The 19,494-nt window shown below is 39.8% G+C and overlaps 3 protein-coding genes across 3 annotated transcripts; 2 read left to right on the forward strand and 1 right to left on the reverse strand.

The window, feature by feature from the left end:
* Window positions 1-4,015: 4,015 nt before the first annotated feature.
* Window positions 4,016-5,292, reverse strand: avpr2b.1 (arginine vasopressin receptor 2b, tandem duplicate, 1; the record flags this gene model as incomplete). Its single annotated transcript, XM_080026872.1, has 2 exons — window positions 4,016-4,224; window positions 4,449-5,292. 2 exons carry the CDS (start codon window positions 5,290-5,292, stop codon window positions 4,016-4,018), a joined length of 1,053 nt encoding a protein of 350 aa, XP_079882998.1.
* Window positions 5,293-6,640: 1,348 nt separating this feature from the next.
* Window positions 6,641-9,753, forward strand: vhl (von Hippel-Lindau tumor suppressor). Its single transcript, XM_080025746.1, has 3 exons — window positions 6,641-7,090; window positions 7,492-7,614; window positions 8,301-9,753. The coding sequence occupies exons 1-3, from the start codon at window positions 6,904-6,906 to the stop codon at window positions 8,492-8,494; spliced, it is 504 nt and encodes a 167-aa protein (XP_079881872.1). The 5' UTR covers window positions 6,641-6,903; the 3' UTR covers window positions 8,495-9,753.
* Window positions 9,754-11,189: 1,436 nt separating this feature from the next.
* On the forward strand, window positions 11,190-19,469 carry tatdn2 (TatD DNase domain containing 2; the record flags this gene model as incomplete). Its single annotated transcript, XM_080026641.1, has 9 exons — window positions 11,190-11,247; window positions 11,887-11,988; window positions 12,283-12,402; window positions 15,370-15,674; window positions 15,775-16,113; window positions 16,388-17,398; window positions 17,527-17,654; window positions 18,478-18,661; window positions 19,329-19,469. 9 exons carry the CDS (start codon window positions 11,190-11,192, stop codon window positions 19,467-19,469), a joined length of 2,388 nt encoding a protein of 795 aa, XP_079882767.1.
* Between the last annotated feature and the right edge of the window lie 25 nt (window positions 19,470-19,494).

Raw genomic sequence — 19,494 nt, forward strand, 5'->3', positions numbered from 1 at the left:
GGTTGCTAACGTCAAGCAGAAATGACTTGAGGGGCGGCCCTGATGGTCCCCCAGCCCTATATGTTCCTGAAATTGGCGATATAATAGGCTACATAAAATCTAAAATCCTGTGTTACATCTCTTTTGACCTCCCAGTGATTCTGTGGTCGCCAGTAGGCCAGACTCATTCAGAGTTTAGAGTCTTAATAATAAACTGGATGCTTCATTTAAGAGAACCAAATGGTTCAAAAGAAGGCCTATGCTTGTTTTTTTTTGTAAACATGCAGTTATCCTGTGACTATTGACTGACATATTTCAGTAAAACAATCAAGGAATGAGTGCATCAAGACAAGAGGCATACATTTGGTAGCTCAGGCAACGTGTGTGTATGTTTACTTGTTCATATATCTTCGTGAGGACCATTTTGATTTGTAAACTATGGCGGTGAGGACATTTTTGCAAAGTGGGGACATTTTGGTCAGTCCCTACTTTGGGACAAAACAAATAGCTGTTTTAAGCTGTTTAGACTTTAGTGTTCAGGATAGAATAAGGTTTAGGTTAAGGGTATAGGGTAAGGGGCTATGAAAGGCATTATATCAATGAAGGTCCTCACAATTGTAGACACAAAAAACATGTTTGAAAGTCAATGACCTTGTGATGAACAAGCTGGTAAATTATCTTTTTATTATCTGCCCAGAATTTGTATATCCTCACATATGCAGACAAATCAACATGTGCCTCGCCGCGTCTGTGTGCTGTCATGTGTCTGCATCTATTACACTGCATTGGCAGTTTATTAATCTCCATGCAGATACACGTGAACTGAGATGGTTTGTATGCACAGTGGCAGTAATGAGCCTCTGCCAGTGGTTTAAGAGCCATGTCGCGTCTTTCCATGTGAGGGTCTTTCAGATAGGAGCATTAATAGTAATGATGATGACAGGGTTTGGAACGAGCAGCGAGCGTGACTTCTCATATCTCATGAATTCAATGCGTGATATCTGTTATATACACTCCTGACGACTTGTTTTGTGGCTTTAGCAGTGGTGTCTGCTTCTCCCCAGTAAAGTGTATTGCCTAATGAATCTTCTTTTTGTAATGTGTTGTTACTGTGGTCTGTGGCAAAGGCTCTATTGGTGGTGCTTCTTGAAAAATATGAATAATTTCAATGTGTTCACTCCATTAACAGGGCTCCAACCAACATTAGTCATTATCAAGTAATCTTTAAATTATTTTTCAAATTCATGTTTGGTTTTAGGATGTCACACTTTCCCAAAAAACCATGATGAGGTCTTCACATTGATTATTTTATTAGATGTAACCAGTGAATGTTTTGGGATTTTTGCTTGATAAGTGAAGCGAACAAGGAATCAATTTTCAAAATGGCAACAACAGCAAAAATATAATATAACACTGAACAAATAGTTGTCATGGACTACTTTCTTTCTCTTTTTCCAGTGATTTGCAATTGAAATATAATGTATTAGTTCTGCATCATGTTTCATGTAAATATTCCACAGTTGCCGTCAGAAATAATTCAACAATTAAGCAACAACCAAAAGAAACAATTATCTTCACAGCATAATGCAAACGAAACATGTTTTTACAAATGATGAAGGAATACTTGGAACCTGTTTAAGGTAAATTATACTGTAAATATCAAGTTAGCTTTGGACATACAGTAGATGGTATAATGTATTTTAAAATATAATTGTGTTCATCATGTGCTTTCAAGAACACAGGAAAGACTTATGTGATGCAACCACATACGGTGGAACACAGCATAATTGGAGAAAAGTGATGAAATATTAATTGAAAGTAGTGTTTCTCTTCTTGACCAGAGTTGAATGTTAAAATGCTTGACTTTTGTTTTTAGGACAGAAGTTCCTCAATTCTACAGCGTTAACGGTAGAAGGATTAGCCTTGATGTTGCAGAGAAACACAATGTAGGGTAATGTAGTCTGTTGTTAGGCTGCTCTCCAACAGAAGGATACTGTTGGAAAACATCTTTCTTGTGCAACTTACCCTGCGTTCCAAATCACATACTTTTCCTTTTTACTACACTACATACTAAAGTACAGAAGAGCTTTAGGGCCACAGGAGAGAAAAACAAATCAGATAAGGAAGATTTTTTTTCATTATGTCGAGAAATGTCAAGAATAAAGACGAATACTCCAAAATGCTATTGGAATTAGTGGGGCATTTTTGTATTTTCAGCATACTTCAATTGACCTGCATGTATTGGGACATCCTAAATCTTTTTCTGGCATACTAAATAGTAGGGAAGTATGGGGATTGGAACGCAGGGCAAGAGATCCAAAAGGATTCTTAGCCAAGATGAAAGTCCATTAACTCCCAGTGCCTGTCACAAGACAACCCCCGACTCCATCCGCACCATATTATTATTTGTGTTGTTATGATGTTACTATACTATGAAACACAGTAAATTGGGGGCGCCCTTAGCTCAGTTGGTAGGGCGTCCCCCCATGGGCCTCGGCCAGCAGCGGACCCGGGTTCGATTCCAGCCCGCGGTCGTTCTCTGCATGTCACTCCCCTCTCTGCCCCATTTCAACTCTGTCTCTACACTATCAATAAAGCATAACAATGCCAAAAAATATCTTTAAAAAAAACACAGTAAAATGACATAAATGTAGGAGTCCAAAGCTGTTTAAAAGCTTCAGATATTTACATGAAGGTCAAAGTATTTATTAAACCAAATTAGCTCTAAAAAAAAGGGAGATTGGTAACGATCTGTCATGAAGACACTGATGGTCTGATGATGAATAACAAAGACAAATAATGGCTATTAACTTATTTTTTAGGTTTGATACATTTAAAAAATATATATATATTTTATCTTAATAAAAGCATTTTTATCTTGGCTTTTACTTGCCTGGGTATAGTTGGAAAATAAATGATCTACATTCCCTGTATATGTGCTGTGTGCCAGTCTAATATGTTTTCAGTATGCTCTCTAACGTGGTGTAACATGCATTCTCAGAGTAGAATGTGAACCCTGTTTAAGTGAAAATTGCTCCGACAATTTAACTTCACATGTCTGATTGTACCCTTTTTACTAGATAGCCGTTTAATATACTTTTTCAGTAGTGCATGTTCACAAAATACACATTGCATATAATATCTATTGACACACAAGTAAAAAGACAAAGCAGTTGTGAGAAATGACTTTATTTCACACTCACTCTTAGTTGTATACATCCTGAGCAATGAAATGCAATTCAATTCAACACACACAGAACTGACAGGCGTATTCCACAATCTTTAAATACAGATATTTTACAACAGCTTTTTTTGAGGCAGACACATTCCGCTGGACTTGGAGAAAACAGGATCAGGTGGTGCACCCTACAAACTAGAAATGTTGTGATTTTAATATCTTTTTTCTCCCCTGGCCGCAGGCTCATATTGTATTTCATGATTCAAACTTGTTTTGTATATCTGCTCAGTTTATATAGCCTACTCATTAAAACACAGTGGCATTTTCAATATTTGTGATAGCTATCTCTTTGAAAAATAAGGCTACATATGCAATAGAGCTTATCTTTAATGGTCCCTGAGCTCAACATAACCCTGACGTAGTATTATTTTATGGACTGCAGTAAACTTCAGCTTCTGTTGTGAGGACCATTTTCAAAGGCTATCACTCACAACAATGTGAAGAGATGATTCCCACCAGTTGCTTCCAGATTCCAAACTGATGCGTTCCTAAAGAGCAGCCCTAGTAGCCCACAGTCCAATAAAATACCAGTTGTTGTCATGTCGTCAACATCCAGTATCTGGAGCGACGTTTTCCCTCATTGCCACCCAATTAAGGTTTGCCTCCGAATGCTTCTGTTCTGTGACATATTTTCACATACAGAGACCCGGAAAGCTACATTTCCTAATCCCCATATGATATATCCTGTTGAGGAGAATCAATCGTTGAAATGCAGAGAGATCAGAGGCAGCTTCCAGAAGTCGACTTGGCACGCCTCAGCCTACAGGCCTTTTTCATATTGATTATAACTTGCTGTCCTCATTTGGATTCGGAGACATTTTTGAAGCTCATGTACAAAGTGCTGACCAGCGTCGCCTCGTCGTGCATTGAATCCTTACCGTGGGACTGACGTTGGTACAGCAGTGTCACCAGCCTCTTGGGAAACTGGCCGCTGAATAGAAGATAAATGCAGGGATTAACGCAGCTGTTGAGACTAGCCAGCAACATCAGGATGGTGAAGGTCGCGGCTGGAAAGACAGAAGTGCAGAGCGTTATCATGTGTTTGCAAAGGAGGGTTCCTTTGCCACCTGTTAACTTATGGGTTTTGTGCGTAAATACGCAAAATATACGAACAATCATTTTGTTATAACTGATCATCAGTTAGAAAGAAATCCTAAATTATATGCACTTTAACACAATTAAAACAAACCCCACCAAACTGAGCCCCAGACAGAAACACTTGATGACTTACTTTCTTTTGGCGCATTTGTGTCCCAGGCGGACCAAAGCTGGACTGTGAAGAAGGGAGCCCAGCAGACAATATAAGCCAGCACTATGACCACCGTCATCTTCAGCGTCTTCACCCTGGCCTTTGACATGCCCGCCACGCCGCTGGCTCTGGATGGCACTGAGAAAGCCACGCTGCCTTGCAGCTTAATCTTTTGGTAAAGGTTGATCTGGATGGCTCGGCAGATGCGCACTTGACATACAATAACTGTAACAACAGGTAAAATAAAAATGACCAGCGTGGTCCAGGTTACGTACGTCTGCAGCCCCCATGGCTGGATAAATGTAGCCCAACAGTCAAAAACACCGGGTGCCACCTCGATCTCTGAGAAAATAAAAACCTGTGGCAAGCTGCCCAGCACAGAAATCCCCCAGGCGACGCACACGGGGATGTTCAGTCTTGTGCGTGCCCGTTGGAACCTCACAATAGGGTTGCAGACAGCTTGGTATCTGTCAACCGTCATCACCACGATCATGTAAGTCGATGAGAACATGCCTAGAACTTGCAGGTACTTCACGAGGCGGCAGACCAGGTCAGGTCCGACGAATCTGTCCGTGATGTCCCACATGAGCTGCGGGCACACCTGGAAGAAGGCGACCACCAGATCCGCCAGGCACAGGTGGAAGACGAAGACGCGCATCCTGGACATCTGCTTGCGCTGTCTCCAGAGGACGAGCAGCAGAGAGGTGTTGAGGACCGAGGCGCTGACGAAGATGACACCGAGCAGTGAGACCTCCACCTTGGCCAGGAGCTCGTCTCTCGCCACGTCCTTCTCCTCCACAGAGCCACTGTTATTCACACGATGCATTGTGTTTGGGTCGTTAAAGAGCTAAGACTTGCCAGCTGGATCAAAAACAATCTGTTGGAAAATAAAAGCACATTTTTTTTTCTGCAGAAAAGTTGCTATAACATAAGGCAGCCTATGCAAACAGGTGACAGGACATGGTATGGCAAATATTTGAACCTACCTTTTTATAAATATTATTTACTGAGTTCAAGTTGGAAATACCCTCTAGAGGGGAACACATGGTCTTGCTCGACAAAGTGTCTTCAGCTTTGCCCGTGTTTTATATGAGGATGAGCCTGGGTGGAGCTTCAATTCAGTCAGAACTCAGGACTGTGATTTCCAGACTAATACAAGTCTTATTATTCTTTACATGTGCTAATTGTAGAATGCAGTTGATATGATTAAACAGCAGAGCTGCTTGATACAATAATAGAGCTATAATAAGAATATTTGTGCTTGTTTACATTTTGTTGAATAACAGTGGTAGAAAGGTATTCAGATCCTTTACTTAAATAAAAGTAACAAAACAGTATAAAAATACTTAATTTAAGTACAGTTTTAATTTAACGGTTTAATTTAAGCATTTTGTGCTATAGGGGAGAGTGGGGTGAGATGTGCCACTTTTTACTCATAGTGACTTTAAAGTGAGGCCTTGACAGTAAAGTCTCCAACTCAAATATGTACATATATTTCAGGCTGTTGTGCATCCCCGGCAACAATAATTTTGGATCAGAAATAAACTGTAGCTTTCGAAAAAAAAAGTCGTCTTAGGGCTGACATCGTGCTAACTATATAGACACAAAGTGTAGCATACTAAAGCACTAAAACATGCGTCAAATGTTTTCAAACGTGTCTATAATTGTTCAGACACAATAATCAAAAAACCTTGATCATGGAAATTTTACTTTGAAAGGGAAAACACTTTTTTTTTAGCTTAAATGTATTTATATCTTATTCCATGTTTCTCCCTTCTTTACAGGATGAGTCAAATGGATGGCTCTTCTTAAATATGTGGTCACATTTCTTCTATGGTAACTAACTACGTTTATAGACACAAAGTGTAGCATACTAAAGCACTAAAACGTGTCAAATGTTTTCAAACGTGTCTATAATTGTTCACACAATAATCAAAAAACCTTGATCATGGAAATTTTACTTTGAAAGGCAAACAACTGTTTTTTTTTAGCTTAAATGTGCTTTTATCTTATGCCATGCTTCTCCCTTCTTTACAGGATGAGTCAAATGGATTACAGGATCAGTAATGATTTAGATGTTGGAAACGCAACTTCTGTGAGACTTTGACGTCACCACGCCACCCGACCAATCACATCGAAGAATAGTTTGACGTCCCAAGAATTTCAACCGGAAGAGAGAATGTAAACAAAGTAGTTGAAATTGAGAGTGCAAATAGACGGTTCTCCCCGTTCTCCCACTGTAGTGTTACTGAACTGTACAAGTTGCTCGTCTTTCTCTCATTTAAAGATGTAATCCAATTGGACGGACGAAGTGATACATTTATTGACCCGACCATCTTCGCAGTCAACATACATGGATGTGTCGCTAGCTGGCTGCTAGCTAGCGTTAGCTAAACAGTTATTTTCACAGTTTAGCGTCAAATAGCAACGAGCACCAATGCCTCAAGAGGGATCGCAGTCTCTGCCCATCGTCCGTTCCCTGAACAGTCGAGTGGCGGTCGAGGTTGTGTTTTGTAACCTCAGTCCCCGGGTCGTACGACCCTTGTGGATAGACTTCTGCGGGGAACCCAAGGCTTATGTTGACATACAGCCCGGGACGGGACGTGCGATGAACACCTTTGTTGGTAAGGCCAGTATCACAAGCTACTTTGGCACATTATGAAATAACTTTTGCTACTTAGTTTCAGGCTATGTTTCCCGTATAAGTTATCGAGGGACACCATGCAATTGGCGTTTGCAGAAACAAAACTGAAGAACCAGATTGAACAGAGGCACGTTACGACCTCTCATACTTGTTTGCAGTTCTTTTAAATTGAGTGGACATTTCAAGTGTGGACAAAAAAAATCATGATGAGACACAAAGTTGTTAAACAAGTAGTGTCAGTGGAGAAATCATCAAACAGTGTGTCGTCCAAAGTCTTGGTGCTTTGCCAAGACTTGCAGTTTAGGGAGAATGGTTAATTGTCAATGCAATGGCACTACTTATGGCTGTGTAATACACACTCTTAATTTAATGTTTCCCCAGGTCACCCCTGGATGTTCAGAGACGCAGAGATGGATGAGCCACTGAGGGTGAACTGCAAAGAACTGTTTCTGGCTAAACCTTCAGGAAATGGGAATCCAACAAATGTTAATATCTGTTTACCAGGTAAAATGAGCCAAATGACTCTAAAGTACTGGCCAATTACGAAAAAAATCATATCATTTATTACGACTTACACACCCAGGGTGAGGGTACATTTATGATGTACAGTGTGATAAGCCAAACATTCACTGTAAACTGCTCACTTAGGCTGGTAATAACTTTCAGAATACATTGTGTTTGTGTATTTTGAACTGTCAAACTGCTGTCAATCATTATGCTGCAGACAATTTAAATTGCTTTAAAGTGACAATTCAAAGGGCTAGTAGTCTGGTCAGCCAGGTACTCTCAGCTTTATTTCGCAGGGTTTTAAGATATATTTTTATGGAGACATCACTGTCACACTGCAAATAGGAATACAAATAAATTGGCAAGATGGATGCTTAAAGCAGCACGTCAACAAATTGTTTGGTGAATGGGGGTAAGTGTGTCTGTTGTTGTTGTTTTAACAGACACACTGTTCACCATGTGCATGGTGGTAATTAGGACCAAACACAGCTGCCATTTGCATGCACATTTGATTGAATCCAGAGTGCACTGCAACCTGCTTTTTCATCTGAGCGCTTTAGTGTCGTATTAGTTTGTTTTGATGTTGTAATGTGTTTAGGTAGTGGACTAGATTGGGGAAGTGAAATGGTCTCCTTTTTAAAAAAAATTCAACACTGGACAAACAATTGTTTTGGTTTCTACAGTGTACAGCCTCAAAGACCGTGCTCTTCAGGTCATCCGGCGTCTGGTCCGAGCAGAAGACTACAGGAGGTTGGAGATAGCCAGGTGTCTCCACGAGGAGCTGGAAGATCAGCCCAGTGCCTTGAAGGATCTGCAGCGCATGAACCAGCGAGTAGAGCAGCATCTGCTGGAGAGGATCCAAGGCCAGGAGGAGTGAGGCATGATGTGGATAACGCTCACTCATTGACAGCAATACTTCCACACTCTTAGAAAGCAAAGAAGCCAGAATTGATAAAAATATACGAAAAAACTTTGGAGCTGAGTGTCGCAGCTGTCGCAAAGACTTCTCCAGAGATCTTGCATTTGCTGTAAAGGGGGTTCCGTTTGATCTGATTCCCCGTTATATTGGTAAAATGTCTTCCTCATCAGAAAAAAACTATGTATTCCTTACCGTTTTAGTAAGAGGAATTTTTGAATAATGTGTCCTCCTGACCTAAATATCACAATTTTTAAATTTGGAATGAAATTTCAGAGATATTTGCTTTTAAATGTCTTACTGCGAAGGCTTGAGATGCTATTTTAACATCTTTCTTTGTTATCCTAGCTTTCAAGCTGAGCAGTCTCACCAAGACTGAATTGTTCAGCCGTTATCATCAAACTTTTGCTTTGGTACTTTAGATCTGGAGAAATGGAGTGGAGTGACATCAGATGCATTTTACTACTTTGGTAAATGTAGGCTGTGTTCGGAAAGCCATACTAGTGTCTTACTCATACTCATTTTGACTTCAATTTGAGTATGTGACGGTTTGGGTATGCGAGAATTGCCCGGATGAGTACTAACTTCTGGGAAGATTTTGGGTATAGATCGATTGGATACTTTTCCTACTCAACCGCCCCACAATGCATTGCGTCTTTTCAAACGACAAGGACGTTTAAGACTTTATTTACAATTCTGCATTTCCTGCACAACACAGGACTGTATGTAAACATCTAGTTCTAAATCTAACCTGTGGAGGGCTGTAATACGCTAAACAGCGTCTAAACGGCTGGAATCTTATAAGAAGACATTCTTTATTGCTTGAGTATACTTCAGTGTGAATGTTTCGACGCATCTCGCATACACAATCGATCTTTAAGTAGACAGTATGTAGAATATAGATGTTGAGTATGTAGGAGGGAGGGCGTTAGTATGGCTTTCCGAACACAGCCGTATACTTTGTCAGAACCACAATGAATGGGCAGTGCTTTGTCTCAATTATGTCTTGTAGCTGATTGCTTATAGGGAAAAACAACATAACCCTTTTCTTTACAGATTAAGATGTGAAACACTGTGATGGAGGAGCTTAATCATTGACTGCCTTTGTAATTCTTCGCTTCTTTTGTTCTTCTATCACCATGTGTATAGTTCATACATTTCTAAAGACTTTCATTGTATATTTGTGAAATAAATAAATAAAATAAAATATGTATTTCTTACTGGTTAAAAGTTGCTGTCATGAGTGTTGATCATTTTAATTATTTTGTCAGCCTCTAACTCAAACGTTTGATTCTCAAGTATTACATTATAAAAAAATATGAATTGAGCCTTAATTCTTCAGAGAATACGCTGGTTATTACACAGTGAGAGACTATTTTATCGGCGACAACTGCAACATCTATTTTTGGGTACTGAGTTGAAAGACAGAATGTGTTTTGACCACACAAGACACTTTTCATTTTGTATGTGGTGTAGTGCATTCAACAAATGGGCCTGATTGTTGATTTGTATCTTTATTAAACTGCCTTATATTGTTTTGTTAATTTATGATTCATTTATTAATTTTAACAAAAATATTTTATGTTGAATCAATGTCATTATGCCAATAATTAGAATGCTTTTTGTCTAATATTTGACTTGGCACAGTTATAACTTGTACATGTCTGACTGTGTGATCACACGATGAAATTATAATAACCAGCTCCAGTTTTGCTGCGGACGAGGGCCCGCTTGCCAGAGCCGGCCCAAGCCTTCAGGGGGCCCTAAGCGAAATATGATTAGGGGGCCCCTCTCCAATGTTAGCGCTGCTGAAACTATAGATCTTTGTTAAATATCATTCACACACCCAGTGTTTTCCGCTAGTGCCTCCACTGTGCGGCTGTGCGAAAATATTAGACAGCCGAGATTCAGACCCTCCTAGGGGGGTCCGGGGGTATGCCCCCCCGGGAGATTTTTTTTAACCTTTTTAAAGTGAAATGCATGAATCTGGTGCACTTTGAGAGGAAAATTAAGAGGCTAAATCTGAGAAATTTTGTGTGAACAAATAATTTGGAGACACTGGGTCGGATGAATTAGAAGCTATTGAAAAAGGACACATGGATTTTCCATAAAAATATTAATATAAAATAAAATATTATGGGTTGGAATTGGAGCTCTTTTTCTTTTACGGGACATATTTCTCTGTAATATAGTGAATGCATTTACATGCAGTGTGAGGAACGAAGCAGAAGAACTCTGTTGTCCAGCTACTGTATCTTTTTTTCCACAGACAAGGCTGACATAGGCTATAGACTATACACAGTGCATGGGCAACTGAGGGCAGCCCCATTTCCAATTGTTTTTAAATAAACTCAATACACACTGTGCATGGATGTGAACGTGACATGATCAGATAATTTCGGATTTCCTCCCAGATGAACTGATTACATTTTTAGGCTATTAATTATCTAGACCAAAACATTGTATTCCTTTTTTGTATGATAACTCACATTTGCATAGTATGATGTTAATATCAAACACACAGACTAAAAAAAAAAAAAAAAAAAAAGATTTTTTTTTTTTTTTTTTTTTTTTAGGGGGCCCCCCAGGCAGTCGGGGGCCCTAAGCGGCCGCTTAGTTCGCTTATGCCTCGGGCCGGCTCTGCCGCTTGCCAAACATGATGCTGCTAAGCAACAAAGTAACACAACCCATCTTTGTGTTTGTGAGAGGAGGAGGTGACGCCAGAGAAGCAATACCAGAAACATGAAGGCAGGGGAGAAGAAAAAAACATGGGACCCGATTGCATTCAGGCGAGAGAAGTAAGTATGATGTTGCTGTCAAATAGCTTAGTTTTTTTTCTTGTGTGGGATCCAGTGTTTGTGCATGACCTGGTTCTTTTGGAATGGTGGAAGAGACAGTAAATGATTTTCATGATCCTTCCTTTTTCTTCGCCAGCATGACATTTTGGCCAAGGAGTCACCAAGTCATGTATCCACATCTCCACACAGACCACTGGAGCAAAATGAAAACAATGGTAAGCAGCAGAAAGGGAACAACAAATCCCTCTTCTACTAAGAGAAAGATGTACCATGTGATGACACTCTTTCAATGATTGATAGCCAACACATGAACCACTTTGTATCCTTGTGATAATATGCAGTTTTTTTCCCCACCTAGGTCCCAGTTTATCTTGCAACGATTCCAGCGGCCTTGTTGAAAGACAGAGGTTTGTGAAAATGATCCAATTTCACAGATGATATAAAATTGCGGGGTCACTGGTAGAGCTCCCTCTGTAGTATTAATAAGTTGAACTTCTGTTCATTTGATAGAAAGGAAAATGTGTCTCTAATTTGGCTATATTTCATGCCCTATAGTGTACGAATCATACAAAGGTGCTTTTAACCGCACAGCCACCACCAGCAGCCTGTTGCCTCCTCTGACTCAGGATCAAGTTCCCTCCATGGGGCAAGGATACGGTAGGTCCCACTAACAGGAGTTGTTGAATTTATTTTTCTTTATTACTTCCTTACCTGGATCCCTGTAAAGTTGAACAGTTTAATACGTTGCTGAAGACTCACTTTTGTTGCATTGGCCTTTAACACAAGTTGAGACTTTGACACTCCTAACTTTTTTTTCATGTATCTTATATGTTATTTTGTATTGTATCTTGTACAGCACTTTGGTCAACTGATGTTTATTTTAAAATGTGCTATAGGAATAATTTTGACTTTGACTTTACCTGATGTTTCACTAGTATGTTCTCTCTTAAGGCATGCATCCAAACACACCAACAACGTCACCTAGAAACATTCCCCAGTACAGGAATGTCTTCAATGACCGTGCCAGGAGAGACTTCTGCTACTGGCTCATTGAAAAGAAGGAATCAACATGTAAGTACTGATCCGAGATCTGACTATGGTAACATGTTTTTTCTATGTAATGAGAATCAGTTTGGTGTATCATTCACATGCATACATGGCAGACAGGGGTAATATTCCCCCTAAATCTCTGATCCAGCTGCTCTACATAACACTTTTGGAGTTTGTATCAAAGACAACCAAAAAGCTTTTACAGTAACCTATCCCTGCTATGTCTTATTGACTGACCTGTTTTATTCCTCATTTGTCACAAAGTTTATGTCTGCAGTGCACACATATCATTTTATGTTTGTATATTAAAAAGTGTATTGAGTGTCAGGATCAGAACCTAATGCAACTGAATATCTGAACCGATACAAGAATATCTTTATATTATGACTGTTTGTTTAACATCAAAGGTGAGAAGACTGAAGCATCTTAATTTTCCCCCTACAGGTAAAGGACACAGCTTTGGTGCCTACAAGACCTGTCTGGGATTACCAAAAGTCTGAAAAAGACTCTATAAAAAACATCAACACATGATTTAACTCAGAACATATGTATACACAAAGAAAGTGGAAGTGCTGTTAATTTGAAGTAGCCTAATAAACTTGCTTTGAATTTTTTTTATTGACTTAAAATAATGTGCTTGGGAAAATGTCTCATCTAAGTAACCCCCAATATTCTGAATAACATAAATAAGTACAACGATGAACAAGCGGGGCAAGATGCTATCGGCCTAATATCTGACCTTCCATTCTCAGCAACAAGAAAATATCCCTGACCCTTTACAGGCAGGTTTAAAAAGTCACATATTCTATGACGGTTTGTTAATGTTGTTCTTATACAACAACATCATTATATTAGAATTTGTATAAAGAAGGCCTAGGCCTATATCCTACATTTTTATTTTATTTGCATTTAAAGTTTGTAGGAGGGATAGATGATCAAATTCAGTCATGGACAAAAGTCTTGGCACCCCTGGAATTCTGTCAGATAATTTTTAAAATAGCCTATAAGATAAATGTTTTGGCATTAATATGTTTATGTAATTTTTTGTTTGCAATGAAAACAAAAACTTTTTCCCGGTTTTCCGAATGAAATCTCGCTGGTAAAATTGATCTCGCGAGATGCAGTATAATTTAGGCACTTGTATGGGACCGTATGTAACGTTAGCGCCACCCAGCGGATAATTCAAACTCCAACACTTCAATCCAACATTGAACATGAAAATCAAAGTTTTTATTTAATTTCATTTTCATTCATTTATTTAAAGAAGAGTGCACATTGATCAACATTTCTGTAAACGTGCCAGTGTTAGCCAGCCAGCTACAGTTCAACTGCACGTCCTTTGGCAATATGTTAAAATGACCACAAAAGACTAAAAGAATAAAAACACACTAATGAATACACAAAAACCGAGAAGAACAGTAGACCAAACAAACATTCTTACCCACCACCACCATGGGTTAGATAGGACAGCTACAACAATAACCATGCAATCATATTATATAGGCTACAATCATACACTATACTGTTAGAAGTGTTCACATTTTGAATTGCTTAAAATACAGTTTTTTAAAATTGTGGTTAAACGTATGATAGAAGGTGCTGTTCCTTCTCTTGATAATGTGTTCCAATGTTCAGAGGCCCTCACAGAGAAACACAGTTTACCAAAGGAACTGGACCTAAGAGGCACAATCCCCTCTTAGGCCAAGTTCTGCTTTTTATATTTTTATTTTTATGTTTAGACGGTTCCGACACGTTAGCAAGAAATCGATTAAGCTACCGAGCGGCTGACTGAACCAACACGGACAAGGTGACAGCTAAAGTTGACTTCCTGCGCCTCTCTGTGCCGTTTATGCTGCTGAGCGGAACCTGAGAAGGTAACTTAGCAACTCTTACACATTTTTTTAACTTAATAAATTAAGCAATACAGCCCACTGAGTTAACCAGCTTTAATGCAGCATAACAATTACAATTAGTTCAATATTGTGTTAGTAGCTAGAACATTTATTTTATTTTTGAGTTGCATTTTGAATCAACATGGGATTGTTGGTCATGTGAACTAATGCTAACACAGCTAGCGTTAATTGGCTAAAGTAAACGGCCTCAATTACCTAAATGCTAATTATCATCACCACGTGTAGTGTGTAGCGTCTATTATTCCATATTCCATGACTAGGTGACTCATTTAATGCCAGAACTGCTCAACCAACAAGCACTATTGCAGACGGTTTCCAAACAGTTTAAGTTATTGTAGGTTTTATTGTTAACTTTTGCAAGCATTCAACACCTAAAGTTGATTGATTAACACACATCCCCATGAGCACGCTAGCTAGCTAATTTATGCTGCTTAAATGCAGTCAGTGGAACCATGGGACACACACACACACACACAAACACAACTTAATATGTTTTTTAGTTGATAGGGACAGTCATTACAGTTACACCATTTGGTTCTGTAATTTCAATGAGCCAGCTAATACATGTATTGTTATGGCTACTGAGAATACGTACATTATTCAGTACATGCATCACAAGTAGTTGCCCATCTCTAGATTAACCTGCAGGGACAAAAACGAAAGGCTGGGGTAGTTTTTTATTGATTATTTATTATTTGTGTGACCTTGGCAACAAAGGTCATTTAAGGTCGTTTACTGTGTGGTAAGATCATGCACACTGCGCAAAATAAGAGCGCAACAGGTCAGAATACAATTTTAATATATAATATAATAATGATAATATCTTGATTTGAATAGCACTTTTCTTTACATAGTTACACAGAGTGCTTGAACAAAATACATTAGATTAAGAAGTAAAAGCATTTACTTTTATTATTATTATTATTATTATTATTATTATTATTATTATTATTATTATTATTATTATTATTATTATTTCCATGGAAGCAATACAATTTCCCTTTGGGGATGATTAAAGTATCTATCAGTCTATCAATCAGCTGGTCATACAGACTTGTTTTTATCTCCTTCACAGACATGGACAGCAGCAGAAAGAAGTTTAAGCCATTTAAGTTCCCTCGAAAAAAAGTCATCTCACCCCCAAGTTTTCAGTGGAGAGATGCTGGCACAGTCACACCCTCTCGCTGGGATATCTCTCCAAATGAACATTCAAACACTTTGCCCCCCGGTGACTCTCCAGGACCTGCTGGCCTGGGAGGCCTGAGTCTGGAGACTCCCAAGAGAAAAGCAGAGGTGCTCGGTGAAATCAAACCCTCCTTTGGCCAAGCTAAGCTGAGGAAGCTTTCCAAGAAAAAATTTGAAAATTTCATTAGTCCAGAGGTAAATCTTTTCTTTCTCTCTATTTATTTTAAATTAACGCTAGTGTCTTAAATGTGCTCATAAATGTTAATTTAATTTGTATTATTTTGCTCCATAACAGGAAAGTCCTATGAACAACTCGTCTGAGCAGCTGGAATCCACACAGAGCCAGCAAGTATCACCTTCTCCCTCTTTCCTCTCAAAAAAGAAAGACAGGACACCCGAAGAGGGAAAAAAGGCTATTTACAAGCAGGCATTGACTGCTGCCTTTGGCAGCGCAAGAGTAGGACGCAGCTCCACCAATACCCCCAGGACTGACACTACCAGCCCGTCTTTGCCAGAACTTGAGAATATATCTGAGGAAAACTGCTCACTGCAGGGAGTTCAGTTGTACCCCATTCGGTTGTTTGAAGACAGAAATCCCCAAGGGGACAACTCAGAAACAGAAACAGTGGGAAGGGTAAGTCAGCTGTGATTTTGTAGTTTTAGTTTGCTTATATATACATTTAAAATATTAATATAGCAGATATTCTGTTAATTTTCTTCTCTGTGATTGAATTTGTGTTAATTTGACCAATGTTCATATTTTAAGGAACATGTAAATCACAAAAGTTTGACAGAAACTAAGAAATGTACATGTTTTAAAAGATATTGTGACTGGCCATAGAATAATCATCAAGCCACTTGGAATTGAAAGCAAAAATGTATTTATTTTCTTTACGTTTGTTTTTCAGGATGTTGTGCTAAAAGCAGAAGATTCACATTCAAGGTTTGGTGCACAGGATGTAGACACACGCTCTCCAGAAGAAGCTATTGTTTCAGAAAATGAAGTGGAAGCTGATAGGAGCTGTGACTCGTCCCTCCCTGGCCTGGAGTATATCCCAGATTATTCCTGTTGTTTCACCACTCTTCAGGATGATTCTTCTGACAGCGAACAGCTGCAAGTTCCCTCACATTCACACCCTCACACCCCGGGAGATGGAACTCCCTCCTTCACCTTTCCCTCCCCTCATGAGACCACTGGGGCCATCCAGAGAGCTACAGAGGACTTTGAGGTGCCTTTCTCAATGTCACAGAGGACAGTTATTGTCTCATCCAAGCCCAGCAACCCACAAAACACAAGCCATTCAAAGTCACCCAGTATTAAGACTGAGAATTTCAGCCTCTCCAATGTTTTGGCCTATTCTCAAGACCCCTATGCTCTGCCTATACACTCAACCAGACCGCTACTGAACCCTTACTTGAACTCTACACGCAGGTATTCAGATTCTGGCCCTGCCATGTATTACCCCCCCAACTCCTTTACTCATGGTGGCTCTCCTAAAAGAAGATTATCCATGGGGGCAGAACCTTTATGGACCAGTACCCGTAACCTGGGCGATCAGGTTGGATTCCTAGACACACACTGCCACATAGACATGCTCTATGGAAAACTTGGCTTCCGCGGCACATTCAGCCGCTTCCGTAGCAAGTACCAAAGCAGCTTTGCTCCAGAGTTTCAAGGCTGTATTGCAGACTTCTGCAACCCGGGGATCATGGTGAAGCAGGACTTGTGGGAAGGTTTGCTGTCAGAAGACATGGTATGGGGGGCTTTTGGGTGCCACCCCCACTTTGCCAAGTACTACTCAAGAACGTATGAACGCAATATACTTACGGCCATGCGGCATCCAAAAGCTGTGGCATTTGGTGAGATCGGTCTGGACTACTCCCACAAAAACTCCACGAACAGCCAAAGGCAAAAAGAGGTATGGTCTATTTTAATATTGTCTAAGTTGACTAAAACATTGTAGTCCAGTAGCTGTAACTCAGTAGGCCTCAATCAATTTGAGGACTGGAATAATCATTCTAGTCTGTATTGTGTTTGTCGGGGAAGGTGTTGGAGTGTCAGCTGCGCTTGGCGGTGGCCATGAAGAAGCCTCTGGTGATCCACTGTAGGGATGCAGATGATGATCTGCTGGTCATCATGAAGAAGTGTGTCCCTAGGGAATACAAGATTCACAGGTTTGTGTGTGGTGGAAATGGTCAGACTGATTTCACATCAACTCTCTTTATAGATGTAGTCGTCTTTATCAAAACTTGAGAAAGTAAGAAACTTCTGGAGGTATAATCTTTAAGAAATTGATAAACAAACCCAATTTTGGTGATTATTATTTAGGGGTGACACGATCTCACGATGATCTCACGATTTTGAAATGATGTCGCGATCTCGACCTTCGAACTTATAGAGCTGGAATCTTCGAATTGCCCCAAGAGGCCTGTGTGCAAAACAAACACACACACACACACACACACACACACACACACACACACACACACACACACACACACACACACACACACAGCATGCAACCGCTGTGAGTTACCTCCTACCTGCAGCTGTCAACCAAACTTCAACCCCTCCAGTGTGAAAGTATGTTGTGTTACTGGTGAGTTAACCAGAGCTTGCAAGCTATGATATGCACGTGTAACATACTGGCCCAAAATATTGTTTCCGCATCGCGTGTGTCCTCACACTCGTCTGGTATTGTGCTGTAAGCTCCACTGACGTTAATAAGCGTTTTCATTCAGAGTGTAAACAAAGGTCCGCACCAGTCCGAGGCCAAATATATTGCAGTGTTTCTTAATCCTCTCCTGGCCACTTGCCCTTCCCATTTTAGACCTATCAAAAAATCTAATAGCAGGTTTTTGAGAATAGTGACACCCCTATTATTAATACAATTTCTGTTATTAAGTTGGCATCTTGGGGACTTAACGGACTTAAAAAATGTAAACTGTGATGTATTTAATTTGTGATGTTTTTCTTTGTTTCCTTTGTGGGTTCCAGGCACTGTTTCACAAACAGTTATCCGGTGATTGAGCCCTTCCTGAATGAGTTCCCTAACCTGTATGTGGGATTCACAGCCCTAATAACCTACCCCAAGGCCGCCGAGGCCCGAAATGCCGTGCGCCAGATCCCTCTTAACCGCATTGTGGTGGAGACAGACGCACCATATTTCCTGCCAAGACAGGTAGATTTAAATTGTAAAACTAAAACACTGTTCTAATTTCCTATGACAGGATTGCCTTTTTCCAGCTCTTGATATTATCAATACAAATTCGACAACTAAAAAATTATTAAAAAGACATTGAACCAGCGTAATGTGTATGGTTATTACAGCTGGTGAAATCACTCCAGTTCAGGTGGAAGTGAATGTGACACTGTTGGCAGATCGTAAAAGAACACGTAGGAAACTTCATCATTCAATTAATAATTTAGAACGTTATGAATGTTCAGTAAACATAGCAAAAATAAATACTGACCCCATGTTGGATTTTGAAGAGGGAGGAGGGTCTCCTCCAACGTACGTATGTATACACAATTTATAATCAACTCATCATCTGACTTTATGATACTTGAAAGCGTTTAGAAAAAATCCCTCAAGCCCAAGATGGCAAACAACCCTGCCAGATAGTGATTTCTGTTACAGAATATAAGCTTTTGTTTGTGCCATGTCAAAAACAATTCATGGTTCAGAATTCCAAAACTCATATTGGTCAGACCTTTGCATTTGTGTGAATTGAGTTGCTTTTTACAAAAAGGACCAGTGTTGTTCTGTTGACATCATTGGTGCACTACAATAAATAGGGGAAAATATTGATCACAGATGTACAACAAGTGTGTCTTACTCTTCACAGGTGCGTAAAGACGTCTGCCAGTTCTCCCATCCTGGAATGGCCATCCATACGCTGCGGGAGATGAGCCAGCTCAAGGGGGAAGACATGGCCACAGTCCTCGCCACCATCCGAAACAACACCACTCAACTCTACGGCATATGATCTTCAGAGACGCTGGATAAAAGCT

Source organism: Ammodytes marinus (assembly GCF_949987685.1).
Source record: "Ammodytes marinus genome assembly, chromosome: 4".
Taxonomy (NCBI): Eukaryota; Metazoa; Chordata; class Actinopteri; order Uranoscopiformes; family Ammodytidae; genus Ammodytes; species Ammodytes marinus.